This window comes from Colius striatus, chromosome 2 (assembly GCF_028858725.1).
Source record: "Colius striatus isolate bColStr4 chromosome 2, bColStr4.1.hap1, whole genome shotgun sequence".
In the NCBI taxonomy this organism is placed as follows: Eukaryota; Metazoa; Chordata; class Aves; order Coliiformes; family Coliidae; genus Colius; species Colius striatus.
In genome coordinates, this window is record NC_084760.1 from 43830098 (window position 1) to 43849313 (window position 19216).

General features: G+C 46.1%; 1 protein-coding gene and 1 non-coding gene across 2 annotated transcripts; one reads left to right on the plus strand and one right to left on the minus strand.

The window, feature by feature from the left end:
• Positions 1-4404: 4404 nt before the first annotated feature.
• On the minus strand, positions 4405-6581 carry LOC104563624 (interleukin-17F-like). The gene is made up of 3 exons (XM_010210136.2): positions 6499-6581; positions 5296-5540; positions 4405-4678 (listed from the first exon to the last, which is right to left on the minus strand). Exons 1-3 carry the CDS (start codon positions 6523-6525, stop codon positions 4441-4443), a joined length of 510 nt encoding a protein of 169 aa, XP_010208438.2. The 5' UTR covers positions 6526-6581; the 3' UTR covers positions 4405-4440.
• A 656-nt stretch (positions 6582-7237) lies between these two features.
• Positions 7238-7311, plus strand: TRNAN-GUU (transfer RNA asparagine (anticodon GUU)). Its single transcript has one exon. It is a non-coding gene; the product is annotated as a tRNA-Asn (tRNA).
• The last annotated feature ends 11905 nt before the right edge of the window (positions 7312-19216 follow it).

The window sequence follows — 19216 nt, forward strand, 5'->3', positions numbered from 1 at the left end:
TTAGCAGAGAGATTGCCTGGCAACCTGTGAGTAAAACTCATCAGAAAGGGAAGTTCAAGATTGGATTTGTGTAGCAAATGATCAGATAACCAAAAAAATGTATGTGTAAGTTAGACAGAAGATAAACCATCTCTATTCATTTACTGGAACAGGGAACCTTGATCATAATACAAACATATTGTGCTTACTAAGAACACAGATGAAACAGAAGCACAGTACTTTGTACCACTAAAAGCACTAAAACTCACTCAAAGAAAGCCATGCCCAGGAAACAGTATTTTGAGTAGACCCTACTCAATCCACGGTCCCCAAAGAATATCAAACATATTTTTAGTCTTTCATTGAAGTTACATATATATGAAGAAAAATAAATAAAGGGAAAAGTTACACAGAAAGCAGGAATGGATTTGTCTGAAGAGCTTGACATTGCTATCACTATCCAGCTCTGGCAGTACAAAGAATAATGAGCAAAGGAGAAAAATGAGGGGTTTGTGAGCAGCAAAGACAGAAAACGTGGCTTGTTTCTATTCCTGAGTCTAGTCAGCATCTTCTCAGCTTCTCAGTCTGAGTCTGCCAAGTAGTACCAGGCAGTCACACACATTTTAAGGAGGCTGGGTTTTGTCACCACCTCATAGCGGTGCTGTAGAAGATGCAGATTTGGCCCACTCACCTAGATTCTTCTTAAGCACAAGGTTAAAAAGAATATCAAAGAGTAAGGAAGTGAGAGAAACAGAAGAAAAAGAAAAAAAAGAAAAAGATGGAGGCACGTCTGATGTTTTACCCCATGGAAGTAACATGGGAGCAGGTTTCTGGTCTAATCTGTCAGGCTGTCTCCCAGGACAGACAGAAATCACACCCAATATTGGAAACTCCCCCTATCCTCTCTACTCATCATGTTGACACCAAATCACAGATCCCTACAGTACTGATCACCAAATCAGTCATCCCCTCAAAACATTTTCTGTTAGGTCTAACTCTCATGAGTCATGTCAACTTCTGGATATTTCAGCTATTGTTCCTCTGGCTTACCAAACACAAACACAAATAGTTCTTGGGTTGTTTCAATCTTTCAGGTTGTAACATTTTTACTCTTAATATATGGAATTCCCATGCACTTTTAAAAGCAATGAGTTTATGAAACAAGGCCACCTGGTCTGTAGTCCCTTTGAACACCCCCAGACCATCTGCCTGTTGTCAAGGGTCCACAGAAGGCTGACTCACATCCACAAGTCGAAGCACGGGTCTCGGAGAGGGCATCTCCCTGGGCTCACATCACTTTTGAGCCTCCCAGACCGTGTTAACTCAGGAGTCTCTGCAGCATGCTCCATCCAGTATCCCATGAGAGCTGATACATAATGAGATCCCCACTTGAACTGCCAGAACAGGCACAGGCAAGGGGAAGAGTGAGCAAGGGAACAGGGAAAGGAAGTTAGTGAGAGGCAAGGAGAGACAGAAAAGGAACAGGAAAGACCATAATGCTCAGATACCAACCTGTGACCATAGGTTGCTTAGCCCTGAGGGTTACAAGAAGATGCTGTAGGGCTGCTACTACACCTACAGCTATGCCTTCTGCTCCTCGTAAAACAAATGAGTCCCTGAAGGCTGCTCTAAGCTGACTAGTTGGGCATTCAGGGGCTGGATTCATTGCTGCAAGGGGAGCAAAATCAATCACAAGCCTTTAGCAAAGGCTGGTCCTCAGCTGTGAATTGTACTTGCTCTTATTAGCAATATGACTGTGCAGTTTATAAGAGCATAATCTTGTTTCCCGTGTTCTTAGATTGCTGGGAATTGAAGTCAACCACCTACTTAATCTCAAAAGGCAGTGCTTAAAAAATAACCAAACTCATATTTATAACCAACTGCACTCTAAGAATGATGCCATTAGAAGGAAATAACCCTTGGCCCTCTTTTCATTTAGAAACGTTCTCCACATACAAGCGCATCCCTTGCTGAGAGGTGTGTGGTTTGCAGTTGATACTGCTGGCTGCAAAACCTCACAACCTGTGGGTGAGACTTCCTTAATTAGCTACTTTTGCCTTAATTAGCTACCTCATAATTCATCTGGTTAGGACAACTCTTAAGCTAAGATGATGGGTGTTTAAGACCTCGGCACTGCAGCTTACACCCATTTAGATGCCATGAACCTAATGTTGAAATAATTATGTCTGGAGAGAGAAATGTGGGCTAGTTTTCCCCCCACAAAACAAGTGAGGACAACCCCAGGAGTTGGGTTTATTGAGAGGGAGAGAAATAGGTCAGGAATAAGAACTGGGGTGATTTCCTGGTCAGCGGTTACTGTATGAGCAGAATTGGTGTTACACAAGAGCGCACAGAAGACGCCTCCGTGGGTTTGTGCCTCCACCACATGAAGAGCTTGGTGGTCATAATGAAACAGCTTCTGCCACAAATGGGTACAAATGCTTGTAACTGAATGAGACAGTTTCCCCACATGGCTTGTTGAACTGCCTTCCAGTGACCGGCAGGGCAGAGAATAGATTTAACTCCACAAGCAAGCATCAAAAGAGACATTTAGACTCAACAATTCCTCTGACCCTTTGTCCAGCTCTGGAACAGGGCCACAGTGGAGTCCCCATACCTGTAGGGATTCTAAAGCTCCATAGCTATGAGGCTGAGGGACAAGAGCAAATGGGCTCAAGCAGCCCCAGGGGAGGTTTAGATAGGAGCTGAGGAAGAACTGTTTCCCTGAGAGGGTTGTCAGCCCCTGTCCCAGGCTGCCCAGGGAGGTGGTGGAGTCCCCATCCCTGGAGCTGTTGCAAAGCCATGTAGCTGAGGTGCTGAGGGACATGGGTTAGTGGTGGACTTGGCACTGTGAGGGGAGCGGTTCAACTTTTCCTATCAAAATGATTCTGCAATTCTGTGATTCTATAGGTTAGTTGTGGCTGTGGCAGGCAATGTGAGAATGTTTGCACACAGGCTTACCTCAGTTTAAATACAGGTGAGCAAGGAAACATAAGCTTCAAATCTACACCAGCAGAAACTAAAGTTAGAGGTCTGACAATGTGGCTCAGCTCTGGAGGAAAGTTAATATCAAAAAGAGCAATGCTGCAGCAATTTGGTAAAATAATAAGCAGTGAGTCTTGCTTGGCTGTGTTGGTTGTGTAACTTAGGGAGAGAACGGGCAGTTCTCCCTCTCCTAAGTTAGGACATCTCAGCTCAGCAGTCAAACCTGCCCTGAGATGTTTATTCCTTGTTCCCTTGATGCAAAGGGATCCTCATTGACCACTTCAAACCCAATGCCTAATATGTGGCTGGCTGAAGAGCAATAAGATGAAGATGTCTTTTGCCTGCATTCCTGCTCAGTCAACCATCCAGCTGGTGGAGAAGGTTGCTTATAAGGTTGATCTTGATGATCTTAAAAGTCTTTTCCTACCAAAATAACTCTATGATTCCATTTGAAGAATACCATCCTGTCTGGAAGAGGATAGGGTAGGCCCTTCGAAGCTCATATGAACCAGGCTAGAACTCCATCCCAAATTTCAACTGCAGTCCTGCAATGCAATGTCTCCCATCTCTTTTCCCACCATCCTAGAGATGATCCTCACGGTCTAGAGAACCTGTCTCCATTGCCAACTCCCAAAGCATTGCTGGTACCACTTCAGCACTTTCAACTCTTGTTTTTCTATCTTTTCATCTCTTTAGGCTGCAAGTTCTCTTGTGCTCCCTCTTACTCATATCACTGCACCGGAAAAAAAACCTGATCTTTGCTGAAATCTCTCAGTGCTAGTGCAGCACAAAGCCATTCTCTGTCTACTTTCATTTTGAGCTGTTATAAACCAATATTCTTGTAAATAAAACACAGTTTTTATTCAGTGGATAAGTTATTGAATAAATACACATAAACATTTACCCCTTTTTTGGCTACTTTGAGCACATATAAAGCCATAAATAGTCATAAATAGAAGACATAAATAGAAATGTAAGCACTCCATGGTTCTTTGCTGGTTTAACACATAATGCAGGTACACTCTGTTCTCTCCCTAGATGCTCCAAAATAAGTCAGACGCTTATTTTGGGGACAGGAAATGAGGAAGGGAGAGAGAAGGTGCAGGAGGAGGAAATTTTTGTGGCAGTGCTGGTTGGCATATATACACTAGGGCAATTTACTACTAAGTACAACCTTTGAAACTATAATTCATTTGATTCACCAAACAGATATAAGCTGCAATGAAAAAAACCCCAAAGCACTGCTTTACCTTTACACTTTTCCTCCATCCCCCCCTCTCCCCTTCATCACCAGCTCCCAGTGACTTCCATTCAGAAATGCACAACAGCAAGAGTCTGTGCTTTTAAGAGGTAATTTGCTCAGGTTTGGCAAGGAAATGTCATGTTGAATTCCTGGGATTCCAGGTGGGCATCTCCCCCAGGAGACATTCATAGGAGATTTTCTTCTTCCTGATGTTGTCTCTCCTACTAATCCTCCTAGGACTGGTGGAGGACAACTGGAGTGACACACGTGCAGCCCACAGTGATGACTTTCTTTTCCAGGCGGTAGGTGGGCTGGCAGCCCCTCTGCTCCCGCCGGAGGACAAGGATCTCCTGTTGGATAGGGACAGAGTTGAGGCTGTGGTCCTCCTGTCCCAGTGGGTTCACACAGCCGGAGAGACGGCACTCGGCATCAGCAATCACCGGGGGGAAGCGGTTGGGGTCCTCATCAAGCCTGGGGATGGGGACACAAAAGGGTTTCATGCACTGGCACAACACATTTTGGTAGGGTCCTCTTCTTTATCTCCACTGAAGGATCATATTATTTACCTGTACATCCTCATTGTGAGACAAGGATCAAAAATATTCCTATCCTCAACATCTTTAGAACTATTACCTAGAAACTGAATCAATTTTGGGAGGGTAATACTGCCATATCATTATTTAGGAGTTGATGAGAGTATCTGGGTGAAATGCAGAACTAATAGCAAGTGGGCCACTTATTTTTGTTTTGATTTGGTTTAATTTCAGCATTCATAAATGTCTTTCAGACATAAAATTACAATGTACAGATATTTTTCGTATCCAGGAGTAATATAATTCTTTGACAAATGTTGGTAAGAAATCATTGTTAGAACAATTATTAAAAATGGTTCCAGTCGTGTCTCCTTGCACTGCAAAGAGTTTCTCTTGGAGAAATATCACTCAACATCAAAATGTGAGTGTGTGTCAAGAAGAATTTGCAATATTCACAGGACTCCAGGCATGTGTTGAGAGTCAGCCATTGATTGCCACAAAAACAAGATCTGTGTAGCACAGCCATTGCAATTTAGGTAACAACTGAACAGTTACCTGTAATCCCAAGGAGCCAGAGACCGGTTCCTGACATCATGAACCATCGTAAAGGCATGTTCTGAATTACTGATCCGAATGTCAACTTTCACTGTCATAGGGAATTTGAGATCCTTTTTGTTCAAGCAGTCTTCACTAAGCCTCACAGAGCCACCGTCCTTCCTGGGTCGAGGATAAACTGCCTTCCCATGGGGTGAGCTCCTTACGGTCAGTGTTAGAACCAGCACCAGAAGCAGTGATCTGAGCTGGTAGAGAGGCAGGAGTCATTGGCTCAGTTGGGGAGAGAGAGATAGAGAGAGAGCACAAAGAGCCAAGCCTTGACTAGACTGGACTAACAATAGACAATATAACTAGCAACAGGAGAAGGATGCAGAGCATAAATCCCATCCTAAATTCCCTCACTGCTGTCAATCAATTCTATGATTCTATGATTCCATAAATCAACACTGGGCAGTGGCTGATCTTCATATTTACATTTGAGTGAGATGGGGCAGATTAAAATAAAATTAAAAACAGATTAAAACAGATGCTAAACTGATTATAATTCTGATTCATAGTTGGCTCTGCACCAAGAAGAGCATCTCTCCAACAAACAAGCTCTGAAAGGTCTCAAGCAGCAACGTCATCTGTAAGGTGAGATAGGGACTCAGCTGACCCCACACCTAAGCTTAGAAACCTAGCAAGCCATATAACTTGCTCAGGACAGGAAAGGGTAGTCACCTAGCAGCCATCTGCAGGAAATAACCCTTTTCTCAATGAAATCTGAGATTCTTGGGCCATTTCCAGGAGGTGTGGTTTTAGGACAAGACAGATAGATGCAAAGCTTTCAATAAAATGCCAAGAGTTGACAGTGCTGTAAATACCACCCAAGTTGAAACTTAAACACACAGGCGTTCCCTTCACAGTGAGATTTCACCAATTTTTATAGCATATTGTACAAGAAAAGGCCTGTCTCTCCCTATCCCACAGCAGCAGTGCTGCCCTTGCAGATAAATAATGAATGGTCCATTGTCTCCTTGTCATGCAAGCACCAAACCCATTGGCAAAAGCTCAGGACCAAGAGCTGCATCTGAGGAGCATCCCACTCAGCCTCAACCAAGACCAGAAGGGCTGCTTTTAGATAACAGCATTGTAGGATTTGCATCCTGATTTTTCTCTTGCAGCAAATCTATCTTAACACTCACACCAGATGTAAGTACTTACCACGGCAGCATAGCTGGCAAAAGCCATGGCACCCTCTCTGCTGCTTCAGGAGGATGCACACGGTGACAGGGCACAAGAGCTCTCCTCCAAGACCTCTTCCACTCGGTTTGTGTCTCAAAACTAGCTGTGGTCTCCTTTTTATAGTGAAGTTCAACCACTACTACTCTTTCCATTGCAGCACATAGCTGGCTTACCTGACCCGAGGTTAGGAGCTGATATTTCATTTTCCAGCCCACTTCCTTCCGTCTGCCTCCAGCAAGGGGAGGGCAGATACTGTCATGAGAATCCCAAATCAGCCAATACAGTTTATTCAGGCAGATAGAGAGATAAGAGAAGAAAATGAGAAAAAAAAAAGGTTCTAGCAGGTTATTTTTTCCCCTTTCCACCCCCTCTTTCTAATATTAATGTTCTCTCACCACAAAGACATCTGTGGATGCCCTTCCACATGCCTCGTGCAAACCAAATAGCAGAGATCAGCAAGCTGCACAGTCAGGACACCCAGCAGGGGTTTCAAAATGAGGGCAAGACACAGAACTTCACAGTTCAACCTCCCTTTGCTTCAGTTGCACAATCCACCCTCACCTCATCTTAGGGATGCCTGTGTCCTGCAGTGACCAGGCAGCAGAAGAGAAGATGACCAGAGAATATCCTCCTGGGGAACCTCAGGGTTGTCTTTCCCAGTCTTTTTTGAAGTCCCATGTTGACATGTTCTGAAGGATTTTTTGAAGTCTTTAGGGGAGTCTCTGTGGCGCAATTGGTGAGCGCGTTCGGCTGTTAACCGAAAGGTTGGTGGTTCAAACCCACCCAGGGACGAGTTCTCTTTCCTCTGCCCGTGCCAAAGGGATTGGAACTAAATTATCTTTAAGGTGCCTTCCAGCCCAAACTGTTCTATGGCCACCAAGATGATCAAGGGACTGGAATATTTTTCATACGAGGAAAGGCTGTGGGAACTGGGGCTGTTTAGTCTAGAAAACAGAAGACTGAGGGGAGATCTTATTAATACTTACAAATATCTAAAGGGTAGGTGTCAGGAGGTTGGAGCATCCCTTATTTCCATTGTAGTTAGCAACAGGACAAGGGGTAATGGGATGAAGCTGGAACACAAAAAGTTCCATTTAAACTTAAGAAAAAACTATTTCACTGTTCAGGTGAGGGAGCCCTGGCACAGGCTGCCCAGAGGGGTTGTGGAATCTCCTTCCTTAGAGGTCTTCAAGACCTGCCTGGACATGTTCCTATGCAACCTGATCTAGGTTGACCTACTTCTGCAGGGGGTTGGACTAGATGATCTCTAAAGGTCCCTTCCAACCCCTACCATTCTATGATTCTATGATTCTATGAAGTCAAGCACGCCCTGTCAGGGCTCTGAGGGTACCAATTTGGCCTTATTGGCCCTGACCAGCCTCTTCATTAGTCTCTCTCCACAGCTCATCACCCAGAAGCCCCATCTCAGCCCCACTCTGGGTCCCTAGGCCCTGCCTGAGCTACACTGCAGTGCTGTCTCCAGCCCTGTCTGTTGCCTTGCCTGTTTAGGTGGACTTGGAACAGTGTTTCTCCTGGATGGACTTCTCAGACATAGGTAATAGACCATCTCCATGGCCATACAGCATCATGTCCCTAGATCTCCTCTGAGTGCTAGGGGGAATCTGAAGAAAATATAAAGCACTTGTAAACATTAATTTTTCTCAATTGAAAGTGGCTGTATCATTTCCACCAGCTACGGTGGCTACAGATGGTGATGGCACAACGAGTTATGGAGTGGGCTGAGGTGTGGGGGCATCACAGAATCACAGAATCCTAGAAAAGCAGGGGTTGGAAAGGACCTCTAGAGTTCATCCAGACAAATCATCTGCTAAAGCAGGTTCCCCTCGATCAGGGGGCACAGGAACACATCCAGATGGGTTTGGAAATCTCCTGAGAAGGAGACTCCACACCCTCCCTGGGCAGCCTGGGCCAGGGCTCCCTCACCTCAACACCAAACAAGTTTCTCCTTGTGTTTAAGTGCAACCTTTTGTGTTCCAGCTCGTGTCACATGTCAGAGTGTAGGACCCTCTCTGGTAGCACTGGAGAGAACTCACATGGAGTTGGTATCCTGGCAAGAACTGGAAGTGTCTTTTCATGATCCTGTGAAAAATCCCACCAAACTTGATTAAATCCCAAACATCTATAAAAGATCAGTGTGCACAATGCAAGGGCTTGGCAGAATTCAACAGCAAAGATCTGGATGGCATTAATGGCTCCTTAGGGATTTTCCCAATGTGCTTTTTCCTTTGTTGTCAGTGTATCACACCTATTCAGTGAAAATATATGTAAACTATATAGTTTACTACAGTCTATATAGTCTAAAATAAAAAAGCCCTTAGAGCAATGAGAAGGTAATGCTGTCCTTCTTCAAAGCTGCCAAATCCAGTCAACCCAGATTCAAGCCCAGGAGAGATAAGGCTACTGCAGCTCTACACCCCTATGTCCCTTCAAGCACAGATTCCCAATAGGCATATACACACACACTTGTATGGAAGACATGTGTGTAATACATATAAACATGTATATGTACGTGTAACATATAAACATGCAGCTGGCAAGACACGTGGATCAACACAGGCCATAGTGGGATAGTATGGGCAGGTTTTGGTATCAGGGAACTACAGAAGTGACTTCTTTAAACAAGGAGCTGCCAGAAGCTTCCCCTGTACGTGACAGGGCCAGTGGCAGTCGGCTCTGAGTTGGACCCACTGCTGACCAAGGCCAAGCCCACCAGTGATGGAGGTATCACCTCTGGGATTGACAGGTTGGAGAAGGGGAAGGAGTTGCTGCACAGAGGCAAAACTGCAGCAGCAGCAGAATGGAGTCAGAATGTGAGAGCAAAATCTCTGCAGACACCAAGGTCAGTGGAGAAGAAAGGGGAAGAGATGCCCAGGCACCAGAAGAGACTCCCCTGCAGTCTGTGGTGCAGCCCACGGTGAAGCAGCTGTACCCCTGCAGCCATGGAGGCCACCGGGCAGCAGAGACCCATCTGAGCCCGGGGAGGATCCCACGCTGCAGCATGTGGATGCCCGAGGGAGGCTGAGACCCCACGGGAAGCCCACACTGGAGCAAGTTCCTGACAGAATCTGGGAACTCATGGAGAGAGGAGCCCACATCAGAGTAGGTTTGCTGGCAGGACTTATGACCCCGTGTGGGGCTCATGCTGGAGCAGTTTGTTCCTGAGGGACTGTTTCTCTGTGGATGAGACCCACACCGGGGCAGTTTGTGAAGAACTGCAGCCTGTGGGAAGGACCCACATTGAAGAAGTTCATGGAGGACTGTCTCCCGTGGGAGTGACCCCACAGTGTAGCAGTGGGAAGTGTGAGGAGGCCTCTCCCTGAGAGGAAGCAGCAGCAGAGACCATCTCTGATAGACTGACTGTAACCCACATCTGGCATCCCCCTGCACCACTGTGGTGGAGAGAGTCACAGAGAAAAGGGAGCGGTAGGGGGAGGTGTTTTAAGGTTCAGGTTTTATTTCTCATTTCCCTACTTTGTTTTTGATTGTTTGTTAATATATCAACCCAATTCTCCCCAGGTTGAGTCTGGTTTGCCCATGGCAGTAATTACTGAGTGATCTCCCTGTCTTTATCTCCCCTTACAAAACTTTCATTATATTTCTCTCCTCTGTCCAGATGAGGAGGGAGACTGATAGAAGGATGTGGTGGGCATCTGGCACCCAGCCAGGGCTAAACCACCACAAGGACCAATGGCCTCACCTTGTTTTTCTCTCCAGTCAATCAGGATGAAAGCTTGTTAGTGGAAAATGGCGGGGAGGGAGAGTGTATATATTTATATACACACATATGGAGACAGGCAAGATGCATCTCTCCACTTATTGGCCTCAGACCATCTCTCCAGTAGCTGTCCCTGGATGCACCCATCTCCCCATTGTTTCATGAACAAACACACATCAGTGGGTCTCCCTGGCAACTGCTCCAGACTTATGACCCTACTAGTAGCCAATCCCAAAATCCCACAATCTCTCCAGTAGCTGATCTAGACTTCTCATTATCTCCAGTAGCCAATTTGCAGACCCTTTGGTCTCTCCAGCATCCTGCCCAGAATTATGGGTTCTCCGTATTTGGAGCTAATCCAGCTTGATGTCTTTAGCATTTCCAAACTGACATACACACTCACACAATATGCACGCGCACCAGACACACAGTTGCTGGCCCTTGGATCTTGCAGTATTTAGGACAGACAGTGAAATTACACTAAAAAATAAAAAAATAAGAAATTAGAAAACAGTGCTTACTGTGTGACTCATCCAGACAATTGGACTGACCACCATCCCACTTATGTGTGATCAGCCCCTCCTCTCATTTTCCTCTAAACATCCTATAGTAAGTCTTGCACAATCCCAAGACACTCTTCTCAGCACCCCATAATAAGTACCATATTCCTGTAGCCAACAAGGTGATATGGGTACAGTATCTGGAAAGCAATGTCTGATGGGTCTCACATCTGGTCTTGGTTTGGCCATCCTCCTTGGCCAACACTGAAGGAGCAGGCCCAAGGGCCCCACTGGCACTGTGTTATCCGGGTTCCTCCACTTGGTACTGCTCCTCTGTTCCTTTGTGTTCGTAGGAAATAATGCCGATCACACTAGCTAACAATTCCCTTTTTATAATTAGGGGAGAGAGGGATGAAAAGAAAGGGGGATGCAAAAGCAAGCACTCTGCTGTCTGTGATCCACCAAGGAGCAGCCACAAGTTGAAGGGGAAAGCCCAGTGAACATGCTGTTTCCCCAGAGACACCAGCAGCTCTCTTTGGGAGTAGAAGCTATTTTTATTGCTTAAAAAGACCATGTAACCACTTTGATCAGCTTTGTGGAGAAAAGACTCAAGAGAGGCCTCTCCCAAACTGGAAGAGGAAGACCAAAGTGAAGGACTCTTCACACAAATTCATCTCCAGAAAATCAACAGATTCATGGCATTTTCAGTCCTCTTGAAAATCAGAAGCCTTTTACAGGTTCATGGCTTTTTTTCAATGAGAAGCGACCAATCAGTCCCTGCTCTACCACTTCTCTTGTACAATCCCAGCAGAAATCTCCATCAACTGCCACTTTATGTCACCGCAGGATGTTGTCATGATTTTGTGGTCTGATTCAAGTGACGGCTCAGAGACCAACAAGTCATCTCACATCAGTTTTTCAGATTTCAGGTTACTAAATTCACCTGAGGTAGTCTCAGTTTTGTGACATACGTTCCTATTCTGACTGTTCACATCTATGAGTTCTACTCAGTATGCATCTACTGTGATACAGAAAGTGGAAGATCGAGAGGGTAGAATTACCAGAAATCCACTTTTATAGCCCAGAAAACTGTCCCCTTTTTTTAATCCCCCTGAGTGCTCACAGTGAAAGGAAAAGGTCACTGCCATGAAAATGGGTTGGATTTTGCAGGCAGTGCGTTAAGTGGAAAGTGCGATGTGCAATGAAGTGATGACATCATCACGCCAAATACTGGGTTATTAGCCCTGGCCACCGCTTTCCACTCACTTTTGCTGTCTTCAGCAGCTTATCATTTCAGCAAAGATTCCCTCTTTGACCTGAAATTTCCTACAACTGAATTTGTCTTGAGTTAAAGTTTGCTGAAAATTTGATCTAAAAGAGGTCACGTAATGTGAATCATTATGAGGGAGGAAAAAATGCTCATTATCTCAAAAAGCTTTCAAATCCCACGTTGCAGGAGCTTGGAGCAGGGGTGGAGACTTGGAAATCTGAGAGAATTTTTAATTTCAACAACAACCTTTCTATGCTTGAGCTACTACAAAGAAAACCACTGCAGGATTCACTGCACACTTAGGTCAAGGCTTTCATAGTACTGCAGGGGGTTCAGGCATCGGGCATGCTGATCTAGGTGAACCGGTTTCTGCAGGGGGGTTGGACTAGATGATTTCTAAAGGTCCCTTCCAACCTCTACCATTCTATGATTCTATGCCTGATTGCAGGTTGGACTTGAGTGCTACATCCTTCTAAGACCCTCTGAACCATTCAGTGTTCACATCTCACAGGAGGCACTTGTACCACATCTGAGGAAATATGGAATTAAAACTCCAGAGCAGATTGAAACCAAAACTACTTAAAGACCTTTGAACCTAGAGGAGCAAGCACCAGGCACTAAATCATCACCTGAATTTCACTATTGAGCAAAGCAAGTGATGTTTTTCAGCTACATCTCTGCCACTATTCATGGCTGTTGGTCACTTTTCGATGAAATGGTCATCTTTTGCTTTGGAAGCAGGTTTCCTGCTGTAAGAGAGGGATTGGGTAGACTGAGTAGGTCTGGAGTCATAACCAGTGACCCATTAGAGAGCAGTGTAGGGGAAAGAGACCTGAGGGTCCTGATGGACAGCAGGATGAGCATGAGCCAGCAATGTTCCCTCATGGTCAAGAAGGCCAATGGCATCCTGGGGTACATTATAAGGGCTGTGGGCAGTAGGTTGAGAGAGAGTCTCCTCTCCCTCTACTCTGTCCTCGTGAGACCACATCTGGACTATTGTGTCCTGTTCTGGGCCCCTCAGTTCAAGAAGGACAGGGAGCTGCTGAAGAGAGGTCAGCACAGGGCCACCAAGATGCTGAGGGGACTGGAACATCTGTGTGAGGAGGAAAGGCTGCGGGACCTGGGGCTGTTCAGCCTGGAGAAGAGAAGGCTGAGGGGGGATCTCATCGATACTTCTAAGTACCTAAAGGGAGTACAATGAGAAGATGGAGTGACACAGTAAACTGTGGTGGCATGTGACAGGACAAGCAGTAATGGATATAAGCTAGAACACAAAAAGTTCCACTTAAACATCAGAAAAAAAAAACCCAAACAAACAAACTTTACTGTTGAGGTGAGGGAGCCCTGGCCCAGGCTGCCCAGGGAGAGTGTGGAGTCTCCTCAGAAGGTTTCCAAATCCACATGGATGTGTTCCTACACCCCCTGATTGAGGGGAATCTGCTTTAGCAAGGGGTTGAGCTCGATGAGCTCTGCAGGGGCCTTCCAACCCCCACCATTCTGAGATTCTGTGAAATATTTCACAGCTGATCTCAGGAGGTCAGCTGAAGCATAAGTACAGGGCAGGGGCCGTACCTCCAGGAGCTTTCTGGTTTTTCCCTTCACCTGAATGGTGGCATCCCTGCTTACCCTTGATAGGCTTTACTGACAGCATTTTATCACACCAAGACTTATGACAGTGTTGCAGACCACAACTGAGAGACATGACCTGGAAAGATCAAATTTTGAGGGGAAAAGTGACTGGCCAAGCCTGCCACAGATACTAGCGTCACAAACCTCCGCCCTGGGGACGTCAGCATACACTGCTCCAGCACGTCAGCCACCGCAGCTCCCTGTCACCGTTGGTGGCCTCTGGAGGGGACTAGTGGCACTGCCAGGCTCCCTCTAAATGCCATAGGCAAATTTCACCTTCAGCTGCCACTCCTGGCTCAGGATGTGGGTTGAGTGGGAGGCAGAGATTAGTTGGTGGTGCTGGCATGGGAGTTTCATCGCCAGTCCCACATCTTTGGTGCTCATCTATCCCACGGGAACAGGACAGACAGACAAATGCGTGATGGCTGATGCCCAAGGGCATAGGTTCCCTGTATCAAGCCACCCAACCCAAAACAAAGGTCAGGCCCAGAACTGGGGGCTCCTGTTCTCACTGCAGTGTACCTGGGATGAGATCAGGTAAGTTACTAGGGGAAACAACTTGAGAGGAGGGAATGTATGAGATCAAACACTTTAGTTCCACAAGTTGGATTCCTCAAATTGTTATTAACTGTGATCTTTAATCTAAAAAGGAGTATGAAGTCCCTAAAGACAGGTCACACACTTCCCCGTTCTCAGTGAGAGCTGATGTTTATGCCCTTACCTATATTGCAGAGTTAATTTAAAAAGTCAGGTGCTAGTCTTGAATCCTAAAATGGTGGGGGTTGGCAGGGCCCTGCACAGTTCATCCAGCCCAAGTCCCTGCTAAAGCAGGTTCCCTTTGATCAGAGGGCACAGGAACATGTCCAGGCCGGTTTGGAAACCTCCCAAGAAGGAGCCTCCACACCCTCCCTGGGCAGCCTGGGCCAGGGCTCCCTCCTCCTGAGAAGCAAAGAAGTTTCTTCTTGTGTTCAGGTGGACTTTTTGTGTTCCAGCTTATGTCTTTTGTGTCTAGCTTATGTTATGCTGACACAACCAGCTTTGTTATTGGATTCCTCCCCACAAAGACAAGTTTTAGTCAGTACATAGCAAGGGATATTCTGGGGAAAGCCCAGCTACCTCTGTCACTGTCGTGGTTTGGCCCAGCTAGCACAACAGCACCACGACAGTTTCTCGCTCGATGCCCCCATTCACCCCCACCCTCGTTAAGATGGCGGAGGACCCAGCGAAATGGGAGTAAAAAGATAAGCAAGGTTGTTGTGGATTGAGACAAGGGCAGGGAGGGCTCGCTGCCAATTATGGTTCTGGGCAAAACAGACTCTAGTACTCGACTTAGAGAGGAAAGTAGGAAAGTTTATTCTACAAGAAACAGAACAGAATAAAAGCAAAAAGGGAGTAGGATGATGAGAAAATTACAACCAGCACTTTAAGATCTCCCTCCCCCATCCCTCCTTTCTTCCCGGGCCCAGCTCACTGCTCCCGATATCTCTACCTCCTCCCCCCTCAATGGCTCAGGGGGGCAGGGAATGGGGAATGTGGTCAGTCTCTCACAGATGGGCTCTGCCACTTCTATCTTCTCAGATGAGGATGACTCCTGGCATTCTTCCCCTGCTCCAACACGGGGTTCCTCCCCCAGAACACAGTCCTTAACAAACTTCTCTGGTGTGGGTCGTTCCCAGCAGCTGCGGCTTCTGCCGATACAGGGTCCCTCACTCGGGACACAGTCCTTGGTGAATATCTCTGGCGTGGATTCTTCACTGCAGTTGCAGTTTCTGCAGTTGCAAGGTCCCTCTCTCGGGACGAGGCCTCTTCTGGGCATAAGTTTAATGAGCTGCTTTGTCGTGGGTTCCTCCCCACAGTTGCAGCTGTGGATATTGGGTCCCAGGACAGGGCCTGCTCCGGCCATAGTGATAAAAGGCCCCTCCTTCGGGACAAGGCCTCCTCCGGCCAAAATCACTGTCCCTGGCTCGGGGCCTTTAATGAAGTGAATCGTTGCCCCTGGTCCGGGGTCAGCTTTAGCAAAATGAGTCTCTGCCCCTGATGCGGGCTCATTATCAAAATGAGTCTCTACAGCTGATGCAGGGTCTTTAAAGAAATGAAAATAAATCTCAGCTTCACCAGTTCTCTCCATAGAGTGCAGGGGAGTCTCTGCTCCAGCACACCTCCTCCTCTCTTTCATCACTGACCTTGGAGTCCACATGGTTGTCTCTCTCATTGTTCCTACTCCTTGCACCACCACCAGCCAGAAGAAGGAAGAAGAGGCAGAAGAAAGAAAAGAAGATGGAGGAAGACACCTCCCCTTCCGGCTTCTTCTTAAAAAGTGATCATGGAGGCGGCTAATTGGCTCAGCCCCAGAAGTGGGTCTGGCTCTGAGCTGGGGAGAGTTGTGAGCAACTTCTTGCAGGAGCCATCTTTGCAGCCCCTTCCCCCTTACCAGAAAAGGCTGTCATGTCAAACCATGACAGTCACATACACGGTCTTCCTTAGACAAGGTAGGTTGTATTTGCATTCACATGCTGCATACTGCTGCCTGGTAGGTCTTCCATAGGTCAGGCCACAAAGCCACGGAGGTAGCTGGCTTCCTTTGTTGTCAGATCCTTTGCAGAGCCCAGGGCCAGGCTCTTCTTAGCATATGATGTTTCAGAATTGCATCACACAGCCAAAGTACATGGTTGGAGAAGTATCATATGCCTTGTGAACTATTTCCCCCATATATGATGCGAAATGAGGCTGATAGGGATCTTGGAAAGGAGCTTAGAGCATCTGTGGCCTCTTGCTCAGATCCCACGTAGCAGCACCTCTACCTGAACCATTCCTGACCAGTGATTGTCTAACCTTCTCCACAAGACCTGCATGTTACAATTAAGCTCATTATTCTCTTCTTGTGACCGAGTCAAAGAGTTTATTTCTTTCTTATTTGAAACTACCCTGTCTTTTGGACCATATAACATTTTGTACACCTCAAATACATCAGGCTCTTGATACCAACATGACACTTACTGGCTCATGTTTAGCATGTGACCCACTCGCTCAATGGCAAGTCCCTTCCTAATGGACTGCTCTCTGTCCACCCGTTTCCAGTCTCTGATCAAGGCAGATGATTTCTCCTGCTTCAATTCAAAGGTTTGTATATACCTGGATTGAAATGGATACTATATATAGTATCACATTATTCCCAAAATTCTGGTTTTTGAGTAATAGTGATAGAGAGAAGATGAACAGGATTCCCATAGGGGTTTATCCTCAGTTCGGCACTCCTCACTGCTTTGAGTGAGGGAACATAATAACTTCCTACTAATACTGGCAGGTGATGAGGGAGAGGCCTTCAATATTCAAAAAAAAGAAGTGAGGGATAAAAGTAGGTCTTTTCCAAGGACCTCACAGCTCTTTTTCCCACCACTCCATAACTTCAGTTCTATACCACTTTTTTAGCATGCTTGTAAGAGAGTTATGTGCAACTTAGGCATACAGGCTTAGTAATATCAAGGCAAAACACACCCACATGTAACCTCCTAATCACAAATCCCATCACCTGTCAAGGAACAACATTAGTTGTGCTTGTCATGATTTACATTGTAGTTTCGTTGTTGCTGTACTATATATCATTTACTTGATTATCTGTCCCTGCAGCTTTCTGAAAACTATAGCTTTCCCTAATTTCTCCTTTTCTTTCTCTTCCCTTTTTTTCTTTCCAGGTTTTTTTTTTTCACCCCTCCTCCAAGATTTCCCCAAAGGAATCCAACATACTGGTTCAGTTCAACTGATCTCAGTCATCTAAAAACAAAAGACTTGGAGGTGAGCTTGCCAAATTAGGCTTGCTTTAGACTCAGCAGAGAGCAACAGGCACATTTAGACCACAGTTAATCTATTAATCTTGATCCAAATTAACTTGAACTCCTGTAGATGCTCAGGCTTAGTCCCATCTATATCATGACCTAAAGGAACCCAAAATTTATTTCACCCAGTTTGCATTTAATATTATTTCTTTGAGATACACAACCCCTTTTCCAGGCTATGTTCCCATGGGATCTTCCCTACTGAGCCCCCCATGTTACTCACACCAGGTTTCTTGAGCATTGCAATCCATTATCATTTTCATCTACTCTGGAATTTTCAATCAGTTCTTTTCCATCAGCAAGAACAAAGCCTGGAAACAAAACAGAGTGACAAATGTTATTATATAAATGTTAGCAAATATTGGTAAACAATGGCAGAGAGTGTTTTCTAGAACTGAATCCAATTGGCACAGCTTGGTGTTGTTACTAGCATAATACTAGTGAAAAAAACCCTCTCAGCCTCCAAAGCAAGGTGGTTCTCTGCCATGCACGTACCTGAATCATTGCCACAAGCTGTGTAGGAGAGAGCTAGTTAAGCCCATCAAAACTGTGCCAAGGACCAATCCAGTAATATAGCTACCTCAGTGCAGTGGCCAGGTCTGGGCCCTGACGCTGTTTAGTTTCTTAGAGCAAATGTGGCTCAGTGTTAATGTGTGTGAGCATCCAAGCAATGGACGACCTCTCGTGTCAGATTCAGCTCATCCACACAGTCCTCTTTGCCTTTTGGATGTGTAGGTCAGATCTTCTGTCCAAGGGGTTAATTGATCATTCATTGCCAAAACATTTTTCTTAACATTGATGGCAACCTGATGTTCACAGAATCATTTCAGTTGGAAAAGACCTTTAAGATTGTGGAGTCCAACCCCTTCCCTCACAGTGCCAATCCCACCACTAACCCATGTCCCTCAGCACCTCAGCTACACGGCTTTGCAATAGCTCCAGGGATGGGGACTCCACCAGCTCCTCCACCTGGTGGAGGAGTGCATTCAGGTGCAGGAATGCTGGAGGAGCTAGTGGCTTTGCCCACCAGCAGCAGCTCCCATACCAACCATCTCACAAACTATGGACCCACGGGCCAAGTCAGCTTCTCTCCAAGGATCAGAGATTTGATTTTACGTTGTCAGTCAAGACCCCTCTTCCAAGGGCCTGAGCAATTCGTCAAAGCCAAAGGATATGATGAGGTGGCCACCAGCATGCGGCGGAGGTGGTCTCTACAAGCAAGGCAGGTTTGCCTGCCCTGGAGCTCCTCCTGGTGCCTTCTTGTGGGAAATACAATATTAGCAGTTCCCCAGCCAAAAAGACAGGGAAAACACGAAGGCCTTTGCAGAAAAAGATGGCTCCAAAAGGTAGTCTCAAAAAATGCCATCCCTGCTCTCTGCTGTGACCTGCAAAGAGGAACATCAAAGAGGAAGATGACAGCATCCCCATTCCTACAGCAAGGTAATGTCTCAGCTGCAGAAGTTACCGAGGAACTTTTTATAAGCACTCAGACACCTTTACAGAAGAAATAGGTTGGATCTTTTGCCCACAAATGACCTGGTAAGAAAACATCACCCACACTCCACGAAAAGACATCAAGATATGTTTGGCTTATTGCTCCCAAAGCCTCATGAAGCCATCACAGTGGTGGCTATGCAGGAGCAATGTGCCAGCTCAGCTTCCCTCTAAAGCTCAGACATCAGAGCTCAGGCTGGAGCTGCACAAGAAAACCACTGAGACAGCTCTGTTG

Excerpts from the sequence above, each read along its gene's own strand:
- LOC104563624 (XM_010210136.2), bottom strand. The coding sequence starts at position 6,525 with ATGGCTTTTGCCAGCTATGCTGCCGTG. Across the intron at positions 5,541-6,498 it reads TTGCCAGCTATGCTGCCGTG|CTCAGATCACTGCTTCTGGT; the intron begins GTAAGTACTTAC and ends CCTCTCTACCAG. Across the intron at positions 4,679-5,295 it reads CTGGCTCCTTGGGATTACAG|GCTTGATGAGGACCCCAACC; the intron begins GTAACTGTTCAG and ends CCCCATCCCCAG.